At 44.6% G+C, this 20,647-nt stretch overlaps 1 protein-coding gene across 38 annotated transcripts in view; it reads left to right on the top strand.

The window, feature by feature from the left end:
- Nucleotides 1-20,647, top strand: part of SEC16B (SEC16 homolog B, endoplasmic reticulum export factor) — a 61,573-nt gene that overhangs the window by 34,715 nt on the left and 6,211 nt on the right. For 12 of the 38 annotated variants that reach the window (XM_045393145.2, XM_074021883.1, XM_074021778.1 and 9 more), the window contains 8 exons: nucleotides 1,981-2,098; nucleotides 3,683-3,794; nucleotides 5,507-5,612; nucleotides 8,200-8,340; nucleotides 9,520-9,624; nucleotides 10,475-10,550; nucleotides 12,709-13,008; nucleotides 13,859-13,926. In XM_045393145.2, coding sequence (XP_045249080.2) covers nucleotides 1,981-2,098; nucleotides 3,683-3,794; nucleotides 5,507-5,612; nucleotides 8,200-8,340; nucleotides 9,520-9,624; nucleotides 10,475-10,550; nucleotides 12,709-13,008; nucleotides 13,859-13,926 — 1,026 coding nt within the window. The other 26 variants (XR_012427033.1, XR_012427025.1, XR_012427037.1 and 23 more) reach the window with 13 other exon arrangements.

Raw genomic sequence — 20,647 nt, 5'->3', positions numbered from 1 at the left:
GTTTTTTTTTGTAATAGTAGAGTTAGCTAAATTTCCCCTATTTTTAGATGAGAGAACGGAGGAGCCAGAGGTGATGTGTCAATGCATTATTTGATCTTAGGGAGTTTCCCAGCACTTCAGCATGTACTAAAAGGCTGGATTTCAGTTTCATGTGATGAACGGGGTGGTGGAAAAGCACGGCAACAGGACAACACAGACGTGGGTTTCACACCAGTTTAACCTAGACTCTATGTGCGCCTTTCTGCCAGGTGAACTTGGCTTTGTTTCTTAATCTCACAGAGCCTGTTTTTAATCTTTATTGGGATTTTGGTTCCTAACCTGTAGAGTTATTGTGAAAATCAAAGGAGAGAGAACATCTGAACATATCAACCGTCATGCTTGGCCCATTGACGTTAATTAATAAATGTTGGTGCTTTATCTCTCTCTCTCTCTCTCTCTCTCCTGTGTCCCCTCCACCTCTCCATTGATCTGATTCATAGTGATCTTTTTCAAATCACCAGCGAGGAGACAGAATAATGACCTCTAAGTTTTTCTTTGTGTGTGTGTGTGTTTAGCAAGGGATTTCCTTCTCTTTTGCTGATTTCTGTAGATCAGCAAGAAGCAGCTTGGCTTACATGTTAAAATGAAGGTCATAATAGGACTTAGCACATGTGATTGTTGGTAGGGGAAACGCTTAGCACAGGATATGGTTCATGGTTCGATGTGACACGTGAGAACTGCTATTATTATGATTTATCATCACCATCATTGTCATCATCCTCTTCACACTGCATTGACTGGATCAACAAGGAGTGGGTGTAAAATGGAGTTGAATAAAGCATCTTTTATTCCCTGGGATAATTACAAAGACCAAGTAATTATGAATGGTTTTAACCTCCAAATCTTAGTTATTATTGGCAATCTCCTGCCCTACCTATCTATATAACAAATCGGAAGGTAGGCAGCTGTGCAAATCACCTCTTTCCTCTGCTCAGCTTCCAACTGTGTGTGTGTGTATGTGTGTATGTATTTATACCTACATGCAATTAAGTGCAAACCAAACGTGAAGTACCATGCGATGTGCTTTACACAACTATCTTATTTTATTATCAACAATAACCTGTTAGGTGGAAATTATGATCTCCATTTTAGGGATGAGAAAACAAAGGTTCAGAGGCATTAAGAAACTTGCTCAAGGTAAGTAAGCTAGTAAGATGCAGGACTCGAGTTGGGACCTGTGTTGTTTCCATGATGTTATATTGTTTCTTTATTGATATTTTCTGCCTTGAAATTCTCCTTTGTTTAGTAGGACAGTCTTAGGGAGAGATGGTAGGGAAAACACCATTTATGCGGGGTTTTGTACATTTCCACCACGCTCCTTACTCTCTGTTGCCCCCTGGTGGAATTCTGCTGCCTCTGCATTGTCCTAGCTGGGACTTCTTATTCCTAAAGTGGTAATAGGAACCAGACTTCATAGGGTTGCTGTAAAGATTAAATAAGTGGATGTGTGTGAATGGGCTTTGTAAAGTCAGAAAACATAGGTATTTGGTAAGACATTAAGCAGGCCCATGTTCCCCTGACTTCTGTGACAGGCTGTGGCCTCTTCTACTCATGAGCCAAAGATGTTTGATCTTGAACCAAAAAACCACTGAAGCCTCAGGGTTTTTCTGAGTTTTGTCTCTAGCTATTTGGGGGTCAGGCACTGGGGAGAAATGTGAACAGTAGTAAGTGAGCAATGTCATTTTATTTATCCATTTTCCAATATCCCTGTGAATGTATGTATGTATGCATGTATACGTATCTGTCTATCTGTGTCCTTCTGAGAGTTTTACCTTTTTAAAGATGAGAACTCTAAATCAATGAATGGCAGCATTGCAGGTGGTGGAGTGGGCGTTCTCTGACAGCTTCTGAACCAGGAAATAGACAACAGCCTTCTTTATATACATCTGGCCATTCCTAAATGATTGTACATTTAAGTTATTTTTTTCTGGTGCTTTTCAGTGTTGTGGAGAAAAGCAGTGGGGAGACTGGAGGCCTCACTTGGCTGTGATTCTGTCAAATCAGGCTGGGGACCCGGAGCTGTATCAGCGTGCGATTGTTGCCATGGGTGACACTCTGGGTAAGCGATACCAGCGTTGACCTGCCCCTCCCCTCCCCTCCCCTTCCCTTCCGTCCCCTACCTTCCCCAACTCCTCCCTGTCCAGACCAGCTTTAAACATCCTGCTCTTAGATTCTCAGATTCTAGGTAGGGCCAGAGTCTATGCCCCAGGCTTTTCCTGGACCCAGGAGCCTCCGTGTTTTGGGGAAAGTAACTCCAGGGAAATGCATGTCCTTCTTGTCTCTCTGTTTCGCAGAATTTCTGTGGTGAGTGAATGCAGGCCAGGCCCCTGAGCCTTGGTGTTCTGCTGCTGTAGGAGTCTGCTCTCAGCAGCTGGTTTTTCCAGCCCTGGGTCAGATTCCCCTGTGGATGGAGTTAACGCATAGGACACTTTGCCTCCTGTTGCTGTAAATTTCTCAGTGACCCAGTTCAATCAGATAGGAAATTCTGTTTTTGCCTGAACCACTCTAGGTTAACCCTGTAGTCTTTCTTTCTATCATCTCTCTGTGAATATGGCCTTATAAACACTTAGGGGCTATTGAATGTTCCAGACCAGTGGTTCTCAAATTTAGCCAAGAAGCAGAGCATCTAGAAATCATGGTGCTCCCATGGGGCTTTTTAAAATACTGCTCTGTTAGACTTAAATAGCTATGGTAAGGTTGTGCCAAGTCAGATGGAGGCCACGCAGCACCCTGAGTAGAAGGGAACTAATGTTTGTTGAACACTTCTTGGGGGCCAGACACTGTGCTAGGTATTGTATCTAGTTGAATTAACTCAATTTTGAGGCAGTGGAAAATGTATGGGAGAACATTTCAAAACATGTTGGTAATTAATGTGATTTTTATGTTTGACTTTAGCAGGGAAAACAATGGTGCCCCAGGAAGCCTAGTTTAAGAATGGCGACTCCCGGTAGTCTCCTTCTTTGCTCAGGTGCAGGCATTTCAAACTCCTTTTTCACCCTCAGGAAAGACTAAAATGTTCAGAGAATTCCTCATCAAAAATCCTTTAGGGGCCGGGCGCGGTAGCTCAAGCCTGTAATCCCAGCACTTTGGGAGGCCGAGGGCGGATCACGAGGTCGGGAGATCGAGACCATCCTGGCTAACACGATGAAACCCTGTCTCTACTAAAAAATACAAACAAACAAACAAACAAAAAAAAACAAAAAAAAAAACTAGCCGGACGAGGTGGCGGGCGCCTGTAGTCCCAGCTGCTCGGGAGGCTGAGGCAGGAGAATGGCGTAAACCTGGGAGGCGGAGCTTGCAGTGAGCTGAGATCCGGCCACTGCACTCCAGCCTGGGCGACTGAGCAAGACTCCGTCTCAAAAAAAAAAAGAAAAAAGAAAAAAAAATCCTTTAGCTAGAAGGTGAAATCGTGCCTTCTTCTGGCTGAAGAGAAATGTAACATCTGAGGCCAAAGGGGCTGGTGGGAGGAGTGGGGTTTAGGGGTCTGTGACTCATGCTATGAAAGGCTTATTCATTTAGTCCCATGTAGCTTCTCCCCTCTGACCCCCGAGGCCACTCTTCCATCTCTCTCCTATCCCACCCGGATGATGGGACCCCACACTGGTGTGCTCCGGGACTGGGTCTTGTTCTCTTCCTCCTGCAGCTGGGAAGGGGCTTGTGGAGGCAGCTCACTTCTGTTACCTTATGGCTCATGTGCCCTTTGGCCACTACACCGTGAAGACAGATCATCTGGTCTTGCTGGGCAGCAGCCACAGGTATGTGACCTGGGAGAAAGGAAACAGGAAGGACATTTTCCATGGGATTGTTTTAGCCCTTGTTGGGTTTTATGAATCCATTCTTCATTTTCTCATGTGAATTTCAGCTTCCGCTGGCTCCCTTATCTGGGACTGTTACCTGTGCATGTCTGTGCAAGGAGATGCCCCGTGGGCCCCACATTGCAGCATCAGCGGGGCCTCAGGCCCTGGGTCTTGCTCTGCAAAGAGGTGGGCTGATGCCTTTGTGTAGTATTGTGTCCTTTGGCCACTGGGTGGCACCCTGGCTCCACAAGCTGACTTTGTTTCTTAAAAAAACCAATTATGTGTGGAGGCTTGTGGGTCCGTCTTAGGCAGCCCTGGGCCTGTTCTGAGAGCCCACCCTGGGCAAAACTGGATAATGGAAGCAGTTTATGTTTAGTCCCTCTTTGGGGCCCTAGCATCCCTACAATGACTTGGTGCACAAGCTACTTAGAGTCCCACTGGTGACATTCTCTGTTGGCCATAGCATTAGGCTTTTCCTGCAGGAGGCGCTCGCTCAGCCCCCAGTGAATGATGCACGGACAGAACGATTCGCTCCCTAGTGGCCTTCCCTGTTCTGTATCTCTCTATCCCCCTCCCCATACGCATTAAGAGTCACTAAGCTCTTACGTTGTGCCAGGCGTTTTCTTTGCACTATTTCCTTTAATTATTACACATTTACCCTATGAAGAAGTGAAGTCAAGCAAAGATTTTAATCGTACTCAGGGAGGAGGGAAACCGAGGCACAGGGAGATGAAATAACTTGTCTCAGATGGTACAGTGAGGGTGTGGGTGAGTTGGACTCGGAATCCAGGCAGTCAGGCGACAAAGCCCTTTTAACTGTTGCACCACACTGCCTCCCACTGAGGCAACTACCCAGCTCATGCCTGTTCCTTCCAGGTCCAGGTCTCTGATAGCACACGGCTAGCTTGTCAAAGAATCCCTCCTGTGCCAAATGTACAATAAGTGTGTATGGGCTAATATGCCTCCCCTCCTATGTTTATGTTGGTTTATGTTGAATGAGGAAATTCCTAGAAATAAAGTCCTACCCTGATTGTGATTTTAAACACCATGGCGAGCTGTTGATGGGAGAAATTTTGGGTCGCATGAGACTCTTGTGCCCCCCACCACCTGCCCCGACCAGATCACACTCACTCAGTCCCCATCCTCGCTGGTGGAATGAACATCCAACGTACAGACGCTTGTTCGATTTCTGGCTCAGCCGTCCTCGCCTGCTCTACCATGCCTTTTGGTCTCAGTGCTCCTGGGGTGTTACATGGCTCCCCTCTTTTGTGCAAGTTTGCTCAAACTAGGGGTGCTCTTTACAGGTACACGACAGGCTTTATGGGCATGGGGGCCAGCTCTCCTTGGGTTTAAGAGGAGAGCCCAGTGCCTTGAGTTACCCTTCAGCAAGAAGGCAGGCGGCGCCGTTTCCGCAGCCTCTGCCTCCCAGCGCCTCTGGTGCAGAGTTCTGTTTTGTTCCTTCCTCAGCCTCAAGCAGGGAGAGGGAGAGGAGGTGAAACACTCATTCTGGGAGCCCAGAGTCTCTTTCTTCTCTTGAAGCCGCTGCAGGGATCAGCCCAGGATGGAAACTCCCCCATGAAAGGCTGCAGCTGGTGTTTGGCGATCCACTAGGATTTAACTCCCGTGTCCCCCACACCTCAATCTCTTTTATTGTTATTCCCTGGTTTTAGTCAAGAGTTTTTGAAATTTGCAACAACTGAGGCAATCCAGAGGACGGAAATCTTCGAGTACTGCCAGATGCTGGGCCGCCCCAAATCCTTCATCCCTTCTTTCCAGGTAACCGAGCCCAGATGAGGCCACCACTGTCACTGTCAGGCAGCTGCAGGCAGCTGTATTTCCAGCTTTGCTTTTTGGCACTTGGTACCTGGGGCTAAGTTATCACTGAACTTTTCCTCATTAGCTTAAGTGTGGGAGGGTGTAGGATTTCTTTTTATGTCCCCTAAAGGTCTGCGTTTTATAATACAAAGGTAAAACGTTGCAGAGGCCTCTCTGCTGGAGGCTCCTGCCTGACTGCTGACGTTTGAACGTTCTGCTTGCCGCCCTGGCCTGCGCCTCACTCCTGCTGTCAGCTGCCTCTCCCCATCTCTCCAGACAGCTCTCCCTTCTTCTGAGCCCCTGCAGCTGTCCTGTGGGAGGGAGTGGGAACGCAGGCCCAGCCCAGTGGCTGCTCACCCTCCCTCTGCTCCGTGCTCCTTCTCGGGCCTCTTTTGAACTCCTCTGTCCTCTACCTCTGGCCATCCCTCTGTGCTCAGCCCTGGCCCTCACTCCTCTTCGTCCCTCTCAGGGCATCAGCTGTGCGGTTGGTGACCATGCTGTGGTTTCCGCCCTGTCTTCGCAATGTTTCTACATGATGCCGTTGTCACCTTACATTCGTTAAGACCAGTGCTGACATCGTGCCGTCCTCCGTCTAAATCCTCCGTGAGCTCTGACGTCCAGCACCATCCCTTCCTCCATGCAGGCTCCCCGGACCACGCCTATGAGTGTGACTGAGATGGCAGCCTTCAGTGGTCTCAGCTGTAAAATGGGATGACAGTGGTGCTTTGTAATGGAGTGGGCATGAAATTGAGTTAGTTTCTCTAATGCATGAGAACAGTGCCTGGCACACAGCAACTGCTGTCAGTGTTGAGGCCATGGCAGGCACAGTGTGGCTCCCACAGCTGAATCCAGGGGCCCCCACTGACATTGAACTCATGCTGCCTTGTGTTTTCTTGCCTTTCATGCACAGGTACCTTATCTTCCTACCTTAGTTATCTTCTTTAGGTAGAGACCTTTTCCAGCAATTCCTTGTTTCTCCTTCAGTGCTTGGTGTCGAGGGTACACACTGCAGCAGCAACAACAACAATTACAACAACATGCACACACAACACAAAGCCTTGAAAGTGAATTCCTTTGTCGTAGAGAAATGGCCCAATTAGCATCTTCTCTTCTTTTTCTTTTAAGTTCTAGGATACATGAGCAGAACATGCAGGTTTGTTACATAGGTATACATGTGCCGTGGTGATTTGCTGTACCTATCAACCCGTCATCTAGGTTTTAAGCCCCACATGCATTAGGCATGTGTCCTATAGCATCTTCTTTTTTAAGGGCTTTGCCAAAGACTCACCTTTTCCAGCAAAACCCTGCCTGATGAGCTCCTGTTTGCAGTTCCTTGACCGGCTCTTTGCTCTCCTTTTTTTTCTCTTCTTTATTCATCCCAACTCTCAGTTATTTTGGTGCTGCTTGGGGCTGGTATTAGTAATGAGATTGGCTACTTTGAATGTGCTCTATGTGCCCGGCATTGTGGCGTTATACGTCTTGTGTATTGTTTCAAATCCTGTAATGTAGGCATGATTAACTCCCTTTTACAAAAGAGAAAACGGAGGCCCGGAAGGGTTACATGCTATCGGCCCACATCTCTTGCATGCTGTTTCTTCTCAGTACTTCACCTGAATTATCTCATTTAATCTCCATAACAACCAAGGGCGTAGGTAGTAGTAGTATTCCCATGTAGTAGAGAGGAAACTGAGGCACAGAGAGATGAGGTAACTAGCCCAGTGTCTCACACCTCACATGGAGCTTTTATTTGAACTTGGGTCTGTCTGATACCAAAGCCCTCACACTTGCTCCTGCCCTGCCACTCATGCTTTCATGAGAGCTTAGTTGTTTTTCTCAGTAAGCTTTCTCCATTAACTTTATGCCCTTTGTGCTAGGGTCTATTTTTTTTTCTTTTTTTTTTTTTTTTGAGACAGAGTTACTCTGTCACTCAGGCTGGAGTGCAGTGACATGATCTCGGCTCACTGGAACCTCTGCCTCCCGGGTTCAAGCAATTCTCCTGCCTCAGCCTCCCGAGTAGCTGGGACTACAGGTGCATGCCACTATGCCAGCTAATTTTTGTATTTTTAGTAGAGATGGAGTTTCGTCATGTTGGCCAGGCTAGTCTCGAACTCTGGACCTCAAGTGATCCGCCTGCCTCGGCCTCCCAAAGTGCTGGGACTACAGGCGTGAGCCACCGCACCCAGGCTATTTTTGTTTCTTTTAATGTCCCTCTTTTGCCTGGTCCTGTGCCTGTACATCAAGCTCTCTGGATATGTGGGCTACCCAATAAATAAGGACTCCAGTGCACTTTGCACGGTGACCAGGACCTAGGAACGTTGAGCGGATGGGACTCCTGTTCTTTTCTCTGTAATGCAGGAACTGGAGGCTGGATTTGGAGTTGTGCCCGCGCATAGATAAAATGCTCCAAATGGCACAAGCCTCTTGATATTTGGATGCCAGAGTTAGCGGAAGCTGACAGTCAGCTGACTTCCAAGAAGTCTTATCTACATTTCTCTCTCTCTCTCTCCCTGCCTGGATGGACTAGTCACTGACTCATTTCCCTTCACAGGTGTATAAGCTCCTTTATGCTTCCCGTCTGGCAGATTACGGCCTCGTGTCCCAGGCCTTGCATTACTGCGAAGCCATTGGTGCAGCTGTCTTGAGCCAGGGAGAGAGCAGTCACCCTGTGCTGTTAGCGGAACTCATCAAGGTGAGCCTCTCAAAGGGTTCTGTGCAGTTGTTTTATCTTCACTATTCAAAGAACGCCATTGTAGAGCAGCTTAGACTCTACATTTCATCTTCTTTGAACCTGCCGTAAAATTGGAGCCCACGGCCGCCTTTGACCACGTATGCATGCCCAGATGCGATAAGCAGAGGCCCAACACTACACAAAGAAGGATGCTCTCTGGGCGGGCGGTGGTGGGATTGGAGACTGGAAACCATGTCGGTGCTACTTGGGAAATTCATTTTTGCATCTGCTTTTCTGGTACAGTAAAACTACATGCTATGGTGAACCATTCTAATTATAAAAGCTGGGCTTAGAAAATATATTTTAGTGATTAAAAGAGTAAATGATCCTTATTAAAATGCTTTTAAATGCATGGAATATTTTATCACATATGAGATACATTTAAAATAGAAAACAAAAACATATCAACCTTTAGTTCCTAGGGAAGAAAACAACAATCAAGCAAATAGTTGTTTCAATTAATTGAAGAAAAACCCATTAGCTAGAGAGTAAAAAAGCAGCCTACCCTTAAATTTTTGTTTTGCCTTAGATGAGGCCCAAGTGCTGGATTCTTTAACGTATAAAAATTGCTGGTGGTGAGCCTCCCCATACCCTGAAGTTTCTGCCAACAGGTTGATGGTTGCAAGGAGCTCAGAATGAATGATTAGAAAAGTTTTGGTAGCTAAAACTTGTTTATGGAATAAATCCTTGAAATACAAAGTAACATTAGCATCACCTGGGAGCGGGTTAAAAGTGCAGACTCTTTGCCCCTGCCTAGATGTATGGAATCAGAATTAGCATTTTAACAAGTTTACAATTAGAATTCAAACAAAATTTGTATGTACACCTAAGTTTGAGAAACACTGTTACAGAGCAGACAGCTTTGCACAGAAATGAAGCTGAGTAACTGTTTCTCCTCATACTTTATTTAGAATCTAATACCCAAGACAGGTTAGTGATTTATGTTGCAATTTTGGAAGGATGTCTGCTGAATTAGCTATTTTTCGATTATTTTTTATAATGTAATTTATAAGTGAGTTAAGGCTCTCTTTCTCCTTTTTCCTTGTTTTCTCTTCCCTGTTGTCTTTCTGTTTCTCTTCCCTCTCTCTCCTCTCCTCTCTCTTACTTTCTGCCCCTAACCCATCTGGAAACCTGGCACAGCTAGCAGAGAAACTGAAGCTATCAGATCCTCTGGTTTTAGAAAGACGCAGTAGAGACAGGGACCTAGAGCCAGACTGGCTAGTGCAACTTCGGAGGCAGCTGGAGGTGAGTGGGGTTGGAGCCAGGGCAGTGGTGGGGGGCGGGTGTCGGCCTTTGTTTCCCTCCTCCCTCCCCTAGACATGGAACAGGTAGGCGCTGACATTAGCAAGTCCCTGGTCCCCATGCCTCGCCGTGGTCTCTTCCATCACCCATGAGGCACAGTTGGTGTCTGGGGAAGGGGTGGGACTCAGCTTCCTTGCCGCTGCTTGTCCCTGTGTGGAAGCGTTTTCCTATATTCACCTGTGACACGTTGGGGCGCTCTTCCCAATCACTCTTGACACCCTTCCCTGAGGCCCCAGAGAATATGTTTCATGACCATCAAAGCTTCCCCATCTCTGCTAGGAACAATGGATCACAGTGGACCAGTGTCACTTTCATGTAATGTGGGGCAATTGCTTAAAAGACTTCTGAGTCTTTTCTTTTTTGTTCTGACAATTGCAAAAGCTGCTGGTTGTAATTGGAACAGTAATTGGAACAGTAATTGGAACAGGGCCTCCTCCATTTTCTTTTTCTCATTCTGCTCTGAAGGAAAGATAGGGTGGATTTTTTGAAGCACGCGCAGCCTTACCCCTTCTATCTGCTGCAAGTGCTGAGGCCTACAGTTTAGTTCTTTCCATGCGCTCCTTCCTTCAGGGGAGGGTGGATGACTCTGGTCTCCAGCCATCTCTGCCTGTTCTGGGCAGAGTTGGAATCCCCATCCACATGACCCCCCAGGCCCCTAAGCATACGAGTGTTTCCCTTACCTTGTCATCCCCACTGGAAGTTTCTTTTTGGCTTAAGTTTTGAATCACTTTGTTTCTCTGTTCTTGTTTTTCCTTTGTGCCGCTTAAAAGGAATTTTACTTTATTTTAAATAGCAAAAGATAGCAGGAGACACTGGGGATCCTCATCTTACTCGCTCAGATATTTCGGGAGCCAGAGGAACAACAACAGGTACCCAAAATGATGAACTGAGCATATACATAGCTGATGCTCAGGATCTGATTCTACGAGACAAAGTAATTCACAAAATCACTCGCCGTTCCCTTCCCAGGGTGCCTGTCTTGCCTGTGTAAATCCACCCCGTTGTCCAGGCGCCTCCTCCACACAGCTCCTGCCAGCCTCACACATACCCAACTCTTCTAAATTCCCTCAGTCTGAGAGCGTCTGCTTCACAATTCAGGTTTTTAAATACCTGAGTGTTTTTTGTGTTGCACTGTATTGTTAGCCAATTCTTTCTCCTATGTTAACTTCTCTCCAGCTGGATACATTTCTTGAGTCCAGAGATTGTGGTTCATCTGTATCATATGTTAGTGTTGGGGATGTCGGAAGTCCTTAAGAGTTTTGAGCTGGCAATTGCCAGATGACTGTGGAATAAGGATGTTTCAGTGTTTTCACGGCATCTCTACTATTCCCTTGGGATGCTTCCCAGTGGTGGGTTGGCAGGCACCATATCCCTGATTAACTCTGTACTCTTTCCCCAAGTTCCCAAACAGTAGGGTCAGGAAAGGGCCCTCATCTCTTCCCAGCCCTGTGTCCTTCCTCAGGCATGAGCAAAGGGAAGGGAGGGCAGGGCAGGCCTTGGCTTCTGTTTCTCACTGTGTAGCAGGATCTGTAAAGGTGGGGGTTGGAGGAGAGCTAGGCTGGGTGCCCGTGGATGTTGCTTCCCCACAGCCCTGGCTCCTGGTGTCCAATGGAGCAGGCGGGTCGGCCACTCATGCCAGTCCCGTGACCAATCATGTTATAGGTCCACACCTTAGTTTATGTTACCAGTCAGGTCTTTTCCAGGGCAAATGTACTCTGATTCTTTAAGAACAAAGCCATGATTTCTGTGAGCTGGTTTAGGTTTTTAGCTGGAAGCTTTCTAAGTTTTAAATACCCAAGTCCATTAGGAAGTCTTTAAAGAAGAAATAATTTATCAAAAATTAAAAAGATGTGGAGTTAGATAGGATGGTAATTTCAGCCCTCCCAACCCACTGGCTAGAGGCTCAGAGATCATACAAGGTAGTGTTAACTTAAAAAAAAGGTCATACAATGTATACATTTGGAAAGGAGACTTTATTGCTTACAAAGGGTTCCAGCCTGTAAGGTGGCCATCCCACAGGCTGGGAAGTATAGCCAGGCACTTTGAGGGAAGGAGAGGTAAGACAAGAATTTAAGTTGAATGGGTTGATCAAACATACGTATTTAACAGGTTATAGGAGGAGCTGTGACTATTCACAAAGGAGGTCCTCACACATGCCTAATGAGCTAACATGCATGTAAAACACGACCCATGTTCACCTTGGGGTGAAGACTTATCCTTTAAGCGTATTACAATTAGGCCTTACCTGTCAAAAGGTCTTTTCGGGACACAGAAGCACTCAAGTGGGGACCCTCTGTAAACTGGCCAGACCCAATTCATGGTTGGTGGTCTTCTTATCTGGAGAAAGTTACTGAAATCAGTCTTGTCCAACCACAGCTGTGGTTATGGCTGATAGAACAGAGGCTCATTTAGTCTGCATTTGTGAGTGGAATGAGTTGTAATTGTTTTAACATTGCTCATCTCAAGGCCAGTGCTTGCTGAGCTGCTAGAGAAAAAAACCTCGTGGCCATGAGAACACAGTTTATTTTTAAGGTGCGGGACTTAACCGTTGCCTGGCAGGGCTTTAGGTTCTGTGTACAATTTGGTATCTTATGGCCACCAAGCCATAAGATCTGTTAGTCTTAAGATCTCGGTTTTAACATTAATGCTGGTCAGTTGTGTCTAAACTACAAAAGAGAGGGGGTATAATGAGGGGTGTCTCACTTCCCATCCTGTCATGCTGGGAACTCAGTTTTTAAGGTTTTTCTGGGGTCCCCTTGTCCAAGAGGGGGTCTGTTAAGTCAATGGAGGGGCTTAGGATTTTATTTTTAGGGTACACTAGTGAAGGAAACAATTCTGTAAACAGCAATGAGGGTGTTACCATCACTCTGTGTTTTACTTGTCATCATGTTATTGGAAGCCACGTTAGATAGCTTGTCCTTGTGACTGCTTTCCAGAGAAGACATGAGCAGGAACGTTTCTGGTGTGATCAGTATGCAAATGCCACATTTCAGGTCTCACTTCTTTACCTTCATTCTATGTCCTTAGAAAACACTTTCTACCAGGACTTTTCTGGATGTCAAGGCTACTCTGAAGCCCCTGAGTACCGCTCAGCTCTGTGGCTGATGCTTGAGCAGACCTGCCTGCCCCAGCCCAGCCCACAGCAGCCCTTCCCTCTCCAGCCGGGCTCCTACCCAGCAGGAGGGGGTGCAGGGCAGACAGGGGCACCGATGCCTCTTTACTCAGTTCCTGAGATCCACCTACCAGGAACTGGCAGCAGCGTGGCAGTGACAGAGGCCCCTGGAGGAACAGTCTGGGAGGAAACGCTGCAGACACACCTGGGCCCTGGTAAGACCTGGCAGCTAGGGTGGCCACGTTGAGTATAGGGTCTGGGTAGGGAGGAAGCAGGAAAGGGAGGTGCTGGGACCAGTCAGAGGAGGTTGGGCTGGAGCTGGGAAAGACACAGATGCGGGGATATGTGCCTGTTACTGAGGGCCTGCTAGTTTTCAGCCACTATACTGGTGCTTTGCGTATATCTGAAGGAGATTGCTGTCTTCCAGCCCAGTCCCTCTCTCCTCTGGGCACAGCAGGGCACATGGAGCGACACCTGCCATCCAAATGATTACATAGTTTCTAGGAGAGAGATTACAGGATGGAGAAATAGAGACCAAGTTCTCTTTCTCCAATCATCCTGCACCCAAAAGCTTATTATCAGGGTCTCCAGCAGAAACCCATGTGTCTGTCTTGGCCCCGAGTTTTTTCAGGCTCATCAGACCTTTGACAACAAGGGCTAAGTATGGGTGAGCAATGCTGAGCGATGCCAGGGAGATGCTGGAAGTCACCTAGAATGATTAGATCTTAGACCTTCCAGGATTAGGTCCTGTCCAAGATGGAGGCTCACATGGAGAGGAAGGTGGTGGAGGATCCCTGTGACCTCGCTTGATGCTGCTCTGATTTCCAAGATTCCCGAAGAGTGGCTGTGGAAGTAGAGGATGAGTTGAACAGCATGTCCTGGGGTGGCTGGGATTGAGCTGAGCCATGTGAGCATTCTTTGTATTTGCTGTGATTAGCTTGGGCTTATGGACTCGGAGCTTCTGCTGCAGTTAAGAAAGCTGATTGTGTCCCAGTTAGTCTTCTTCAGGATAGATGGGAAAAGCACAACTTCCTATTAATATTTCCATTTCTGTTTGTGACTCAGGAGAGAACACAGTGTCTCAAGAAACCTCCCAGTCTCCTGATGGCCAAGAGGTCATTTCCAAACCACAGGTGAGAGCACACAGCATAAAAGATACCACTGCCCACTCAAACACTTCTGGTTTTCACCAGTTGCCCTGGTTTCTTGGCCACATGCAAGCTCCTCCTCAGCGTTGCAGCAGCTTTCTCTTCCACATCTCGCCATGCCTCTTCCTATACCAACTCCTGGGAGCTGGGCTGGAGGCTGTGTTCTTGTTTACACTCAACCCCACCAACCTGTGTCCACAGGGTGAGAGGGAGCAACTGAGCTGGTTTGTTTTGGCCTCTCAGATCTCTGTTACCTCTGACATCTTCTCAGTGCTGCACAAAACACTTGCCATACCCTGTCCTGCCATGGAAGACTGTTGATATTTCCTTGTTTTAATTTTTACCTGGCTTTATTTCAAAGAAAGATCTGTGGTAGCTGTGACAGTGCCTGCCTCTGTCTTTTCTCCTCAGTTAGGCTCTAAGGTCCTGGAGGTGACCATGTCTGATGAATCATTCTATTTAGCTCTGATTGAACACACCCCTGCCCTCAGCAATGGGCAGTGTTGGTCCCGAACCTAAGGCGTTCTTCAGCTTCTCCTGGTTGGAGGGTTACATCCTATAACTTTTTAAAGTAGAAAAACGGGTACAGGTCTTAACAAACTTCTATGGTTTTCTGTTTTTTTTTTTTTTTCCTGACTGAAAAGTGGTACATTATTATTATAGAAAAATCTAAAAGTGAAGTATCATATAAAGAATCAAATATCACTCAATCCAACAGTCAAAGTGCTTTTCTTTTCTTACACTATTTTTCTGTATATGCATATGTATACACACATATATGTATATCTGTATATACATTATACGCATATACATGTTTTTAAGTTGCTAAGAACATATGTATGCAAAGCTTTATTTCCTGTTACTTAACACTATATAATGAGATTTTTCTGTGTCATTCATAAATATGATTTTTAAAATTATACTTTATGTCGTAGGGTACATGTGCACAACATGCAGGTTTGTTACATATATATACATGTGCCGTATTGGTGTGCTGCACCCATTAACTCGTCATTTACATTAGGTATATCTCCTAATGCTATCCCTCCCCTCTCTCCCCCTCCAACAACAGGCCCCAGTATGTGATGTTCCCCTTCCTGTGTCCAAGTGATCTCATTGTTCAATTCCCACCTATGAGTGTGAACATGCAGTGTTTGGTTTTCTCTTCTTGTGATAGTTTGCTGAGAATGATGGTTTCCAGCTGCATCCATGTCCCTACAAAGGACACGAACTCATCCTTTTTTATGGCTGCATAGTATTCCATGGTGTATATGTGCCACATTTTCTTAATCCAGTCTGTCATTGATGGACATTTAGGTTGGTTCCAAGTCTTTGCTATTGTGAATGGTGCCGCAATAAACATATGTGTGCATGTGTCTTTATAGCAGCATGATTTATAATCCTTTGGGTATATACCCAGTAATGGGATGGCTGGGTCAAATGGTATTTCTAGTTCTAGATCCTTGAGGAATCGCCACTCTGTCTTCCACAATGATTGAACTAGTTTACAGTCCCACTAACAGTGTAAAAGTGTTCCTATTTCTCCGCATCCTCACCAGCACCTGTTGTTTCCTGACTTTTTAATGATCACCATTCTAACTGGTGGAGATGGTATCTCATTGTGGTTTTGATTTGCATTTCTCTGATGGCGAGTGATGATGAGCATTTTTTCATGTGTCTGTTGGCTGCATAAATGTCTTCTTTCAAGAAGTATCTGTTCATACCCTTTGCCCACTTTTTGATGGGGTTGTTTTTTTCTTGTAAATTTGTTTGAGTTCTTTGTAGATTCTGGATATTAGCCCTTTGTCAGATGAGTAGATTGCAAAAATTTTCTCCCATTCTGTAGGTTGCCTGTTGACTCTGATGGTAGTTTCTTTTGCTGTGCAGAAGCTCTTTAGTTTAATTAGATCCCATTTGTCAATTTTGGCTTTCGTTGCTATTGCTTTTGATGTTTTAGAGATGAAGTCCTTTCCTATGCGTATGTCCTGAATGGTATTGCCTAGGTTTTCTTCTAGGGTTTTTATGGTTTTAGGTCTAACATTTAAGTCTCGAATCCATCTTGAATTAATTTTTATATAAGGAGTAAGGAAGGGATCCAGTTTCAGCTTTCTACTTATGAGCTAGTTTTTCCAGCATCATGTATTAAATAGGGAATCCTTTCACCATTTCTTGCTTTTGTCAGGTTTGTCAAAGATCAGATGGTTGTAGATGTGTGATATGATTTCCGAGGCCTCTGTTCTGTTCCATTGGTCTATATCTCTGTTTTGGTACCGGTATCATGCTGTTTTGGTTACTGTAGCCTTGTAATATAGTTTGAAATCAGGTAGCATGATGCCTCTAGCTTTGTTCTTTTGACTTAGGATTGTCTTGGCAACGCGGGCTCTTTTTTGGTTCCAAATGAACTTTAAAGTAGTTTTTTCCACTTCTGTGAAGAAAGTCATTGGTAGCTTGATGGGGATGGCATTGAATCTATAAATTACCTTGGGCAGTATGGCCATTTTCACGATATTGATTCTTCCTATCCATGAGCATGGAATGTTCTTCCATTTGTTTCTGTCCTCTTTTATTTTGCTGAGCAGTGGTTTGTAGTTCTCCTTGAAGAGGTCCTTCACATCCTTTGTAAGTTAGATTCCTAGGTATTTTATTCTCTTTGAAGCAATTGTGAATGGGAGTTCATTCATGATTTGGCTCTCTGTTTGTCTGTTATTGGTGTATAAGAATGCTTGTGATTTTTGCACGTTGATTTTATATCCTGAGGCTTTGCTGAAGTTGCTAATCAGCTTAAGGAGATTTTGGGCTGAGACGATGGGGTTTTCTAAATATACAATCATGTCATCTGCAAACAGGGACAATTTGACTTCTTCTTTTCCTAATTGAATACCCTTTATTTCTTTCTCTTGCCTGATTGCCCTGGCCAGAACTTCCAAAACTATGTGGAATAGGAGTGGTGAGAGAGGGCATCCCTGTCTTGTGCCAGTTTTTAAGGGGAATGCTTCCAGTTTTTCCTCATTCAGTATGATATTGGCTGTGGGTTTGTCATAAATAGCTCCTATTATTTTGAGATACGTTCCATCAATACCGAATTTATTTAGAGTTTTTAGCATGAAGGGCTGTTGAATTTTGTCAAAGGTTTTTCTGCATCTATTGAGATAATCAGGTGGTTTTTGTCTTTGGTTCTGTTTATATGCTGGTTACATTCATTGATTTGCATATGTTGAACCAGCCTTGCATCCCAGGGATGAAGCCCACTTGATCATGGTGGGTGAGCTTTTTGATGTGCTGCTGGATTTGGTTTACCAGTATTTTATTGAGGATTTTTGTATCGATGTTCATCAGGGATGTTGGTCTAAAATTCTCTTTTTGGTTGTGTCTCTGTCAGGCTTTGGTATCAGGATGACGTTGGCCTTGTAAAATGAGTTAGGGAGGATTGCCTCTTTTACTATTGATTGGAATAGTTTCAGAAGGAATGATACTGGCTCCTCCTTATACCTCTGGTAGAATTCAGCTGTGAATCCATCTTGTCCTGGACTTTTTTTGTTTGGTAGGTTATTAATTATTGTCTCAATTTCAGAGACTGCTATTGGTCTATTCAGGGATTCAACTTCTTCCTGGTTTAGTCTTGGGAGAGTGTAAGTGTCCAGGAAATTATCCATTTCTTCTAGGTTTTCTAGTTTATTAGCGTAGAGGTGTTTATAGTATTCTCTGATGGTAGTTTGTATTTCTGTGGGGTCAGTGGTGATATCCACTTTATCATTTTTTATTGCATCTATTTGATTCTTCTCTCTTTAATTCTTTATTAGTTTGCTAGCAGTCTATCAATTTTTTTGATCTTTTCAAAAAACCAGCTCCTGGATTCATTGATTTTTTGAAGGGTTTTTTTTGTGTCTCTATCGCCTTCAGTTCTGCTCTGATCTTACTTATTTCTTGCCTTCTGCTAGCTTTTGAATTTGTTTGCTCTTGCTTCTCTAGTTATTTTAATTGTGATGTTGGGGTGACAATTTTAGATCTTTCCTCCTTTCTCTTGTGGGCATTTAGTGCTATAAATTTCCCTCTACACACTGCTTCAAATGTGTCCCAGAGATTCTGGCATGTTGTATCTGGTTCTCACTGATTTCAAAGAACATCTTCATTTCTGCCTTAATTTTGTTATGTACCCAGTAGTCATTCAGGAGCAGGTTGTTCTGTTTCCATGTAATTGAGCAGTTTTGATTGAGTTTCTTAGTCCTGAGTTCTAGATTGATTGCACTGTAGTCTGAGAGACAGTTTTTTATAATTTCTGTTGTTTTACATTTGCTGAGGAGTGCTTTACTTCCAACTATGTGGTCAATTTTTGAATAAGTGTGATGTGGTGCTGAGAAGAATGTATATTCTGTTGATTTGGGGTGGAGAGTTCTGTAGATGTCTATTAGGTCCACTTGGTGCAGAGTTGAGTTCAATTCCTGGATATCCTTGTTAACTTTCTGTCTTGTTGATCTGTCTAATGTTGACAGTGGGGTGTTAAAGTCTCCCATTGTTATTGTGTGGGAGTTTAAGCCTCTTTGTAAGTCTCTAAGGACTTGCTTTATGAATCTGGTTGCTCCTATTGGGTGTATATATGTTTAGGATAGTTAACTCTTGTTGAATTGATCCCTTTACCATTATGCAATGGCCTTCTTTGTCTCTTTTGATCTTTGTTGGTTTAAAGTCTGTTTTATCAGAGACTATGATTGCAACCCCTGCCTTCTTTTGTTTTCCATTTGCTTGGTAGATCTTCCTCCATCCCTTTATTTTGAGCCTATGCGTGTCTCTGCATGTGAGATAGGTCTCCTGAATACAGCAAACTGATGGGTCTTGACTCTTTATCCAATTTTCCAGTCTGTGTCTTTTAATTGGACTATTTAGCCCTTTTACATTTAAGGTTAATATTGTTATGTGTAAACTTGATCCTGTCATTATGATGTTAGCTGGTTATTTTGCTCGTTAGTTGATGCAGTTTCTTCCTAGCATCGATGGTCTTTACATTTTGACATGTTTTTGCAATGGCTGGTACATTCCAACATGGAATGGTTGTTCCTTTCCATGTTTAGTGCTTCCTTCAGGAGCTCTTGTAGGGAAGGCCTGGTGATGAGAAAATCTCTTAGCATTTGCTTGTCTGTAAAGGATTTTATTTTTCCTTCTCTTATGAAACTTAGTTTGGCTGGATATGAAATTCTGGGTTGAAAATTCTTTTCTTTAAGAATGTTGAATATTGGCCCCCACTCTCTTCTGGCTTGGAGAGTTTCTGCCGAGAGATCTGCTGTTAGTCTGATGGACTTCCCTTTGTGGGTAACCCGACCTGTATCTCTGGCTGCCCTTAACATTTTTTCCTTCATTTCAACTTTGGTGAATCTGACAATTATGTGTCTTGGAGTTGCTCTTCTCGAGGAGTATCTCTGTGGCGTTCTCTGTATTTCCTGAATTTGAATGTTGGCCTGCATTGCTAGGTTGGGGAAGTTCTCCTGGATGATATCCTGTAGAGTGTTTTTCAACTTGGTTGTATTCTCCCCGTCACTTTCAGGTACACCTATCAGACGTAGATACAATCTTTTCACATAATCCCATATTTCTTGGAGGCTTTGTTCATTTCTTTTTACTCTTTTTTCTCTAAACTTCTCTTCTTGCTTCATTTCATTCATTTGATCTTCAATCACTGATACTCTTTCTTCCAGTTTATCGAGTCAGTTACTGAAGCTTGTGCATTTGTCACGTAGTTCTCGTATCATGGTTTTCATCTCTATCAGGTCATTTATGGACTTCTCTGCATTGGTTATCCTAGTTATCCATTTGTCAAATCTTTTTTTCAAGGTTTTTAGTTTCTTTGCACTGGGTTCATAGTTTCTCCTTTAGCTCTGAGAAGTTTGATTGACTGAAGCCTTCTTCTCTCAACTTGTCAAAGTCATTCTCCGTCCAGCTTTGTTCCATTGCTGGCAAGGAGATATGCTCCTTTGGAGGGGGTGAGGCACTCTGATTTTTTGAATTTTCAGCTTTTCCGCACTGCTTTTTCCCTATCTTTGTGGTTTTATCTACCTTTGGTCTTTGATGATGGTGACGTACAGATGGGGTTTTGCTGTGGATGTCCTTTCTGTTTGTTAGTTTTCCTTCTAACAGTCAGGACCCTCAGTTGCAGGTCTGTTGGAGTTTGCTTGAGGTCCACTCCAGACCCTGTTTGCCTGAGTATCAGCAGCGGAGGCTCAGTTGGAAATGCAGAAATCACCCATCTTCTGTGTTGCTCACGTTGGGAGCTGGAGGCTGGAGCTGTTCTTATTTGGCCATCTTGGTGCCCCCTATAAATATAATTTTTAATATTGGCATGGCAAAATTCATTTTATGAAAGTAGCGCTATTCATTCATTTATTCAAAATATTCACTGAGTTCCTACAATGTGCCAGGCCCTGTCACAGGGGCTGGGGTGGCATCAGCACGTCAGCCCAAGCCTTCCCTCAGGTGCTCAAGTCTAGTGGAAGTGACTAAACATAGACAAGTATATGTGCCAGGCATCTCACTTCAGAGGAGTCGCCAAGGAAGGTGTCACTGAGGAGGCCTTCAAATGGAGATCAGGATGGAGCATGGAAATGAGCCAGGTGAATATCTAGCAGAAAGGCGTTCGAGGCAGAGAAACAGCAGGACTGGAGGCCCTGCAGTGGCTCCCTTGGTGTAGTTAAGGGAGATCAAGGGAGCCACTGTGCCC

The sequence above is a fragment of the Macaca fascicularis genome, chromosome 1, assembly GCF_037993035.2.
Source record: "Macaca fascicularis isolate 582-1 chromosome 1, T2T-MFA8v1.1".
Taxonomy (NCBI): domain Eukaryota; kingdom Metazoa; phylum Chordata; class Mammalia; order Primates; family Cercopithecidae; genus Macaca; species Macaca fascicularis.
This window is presented reverse-complemented; position numbering and strand designations above follow the sequence as displayed.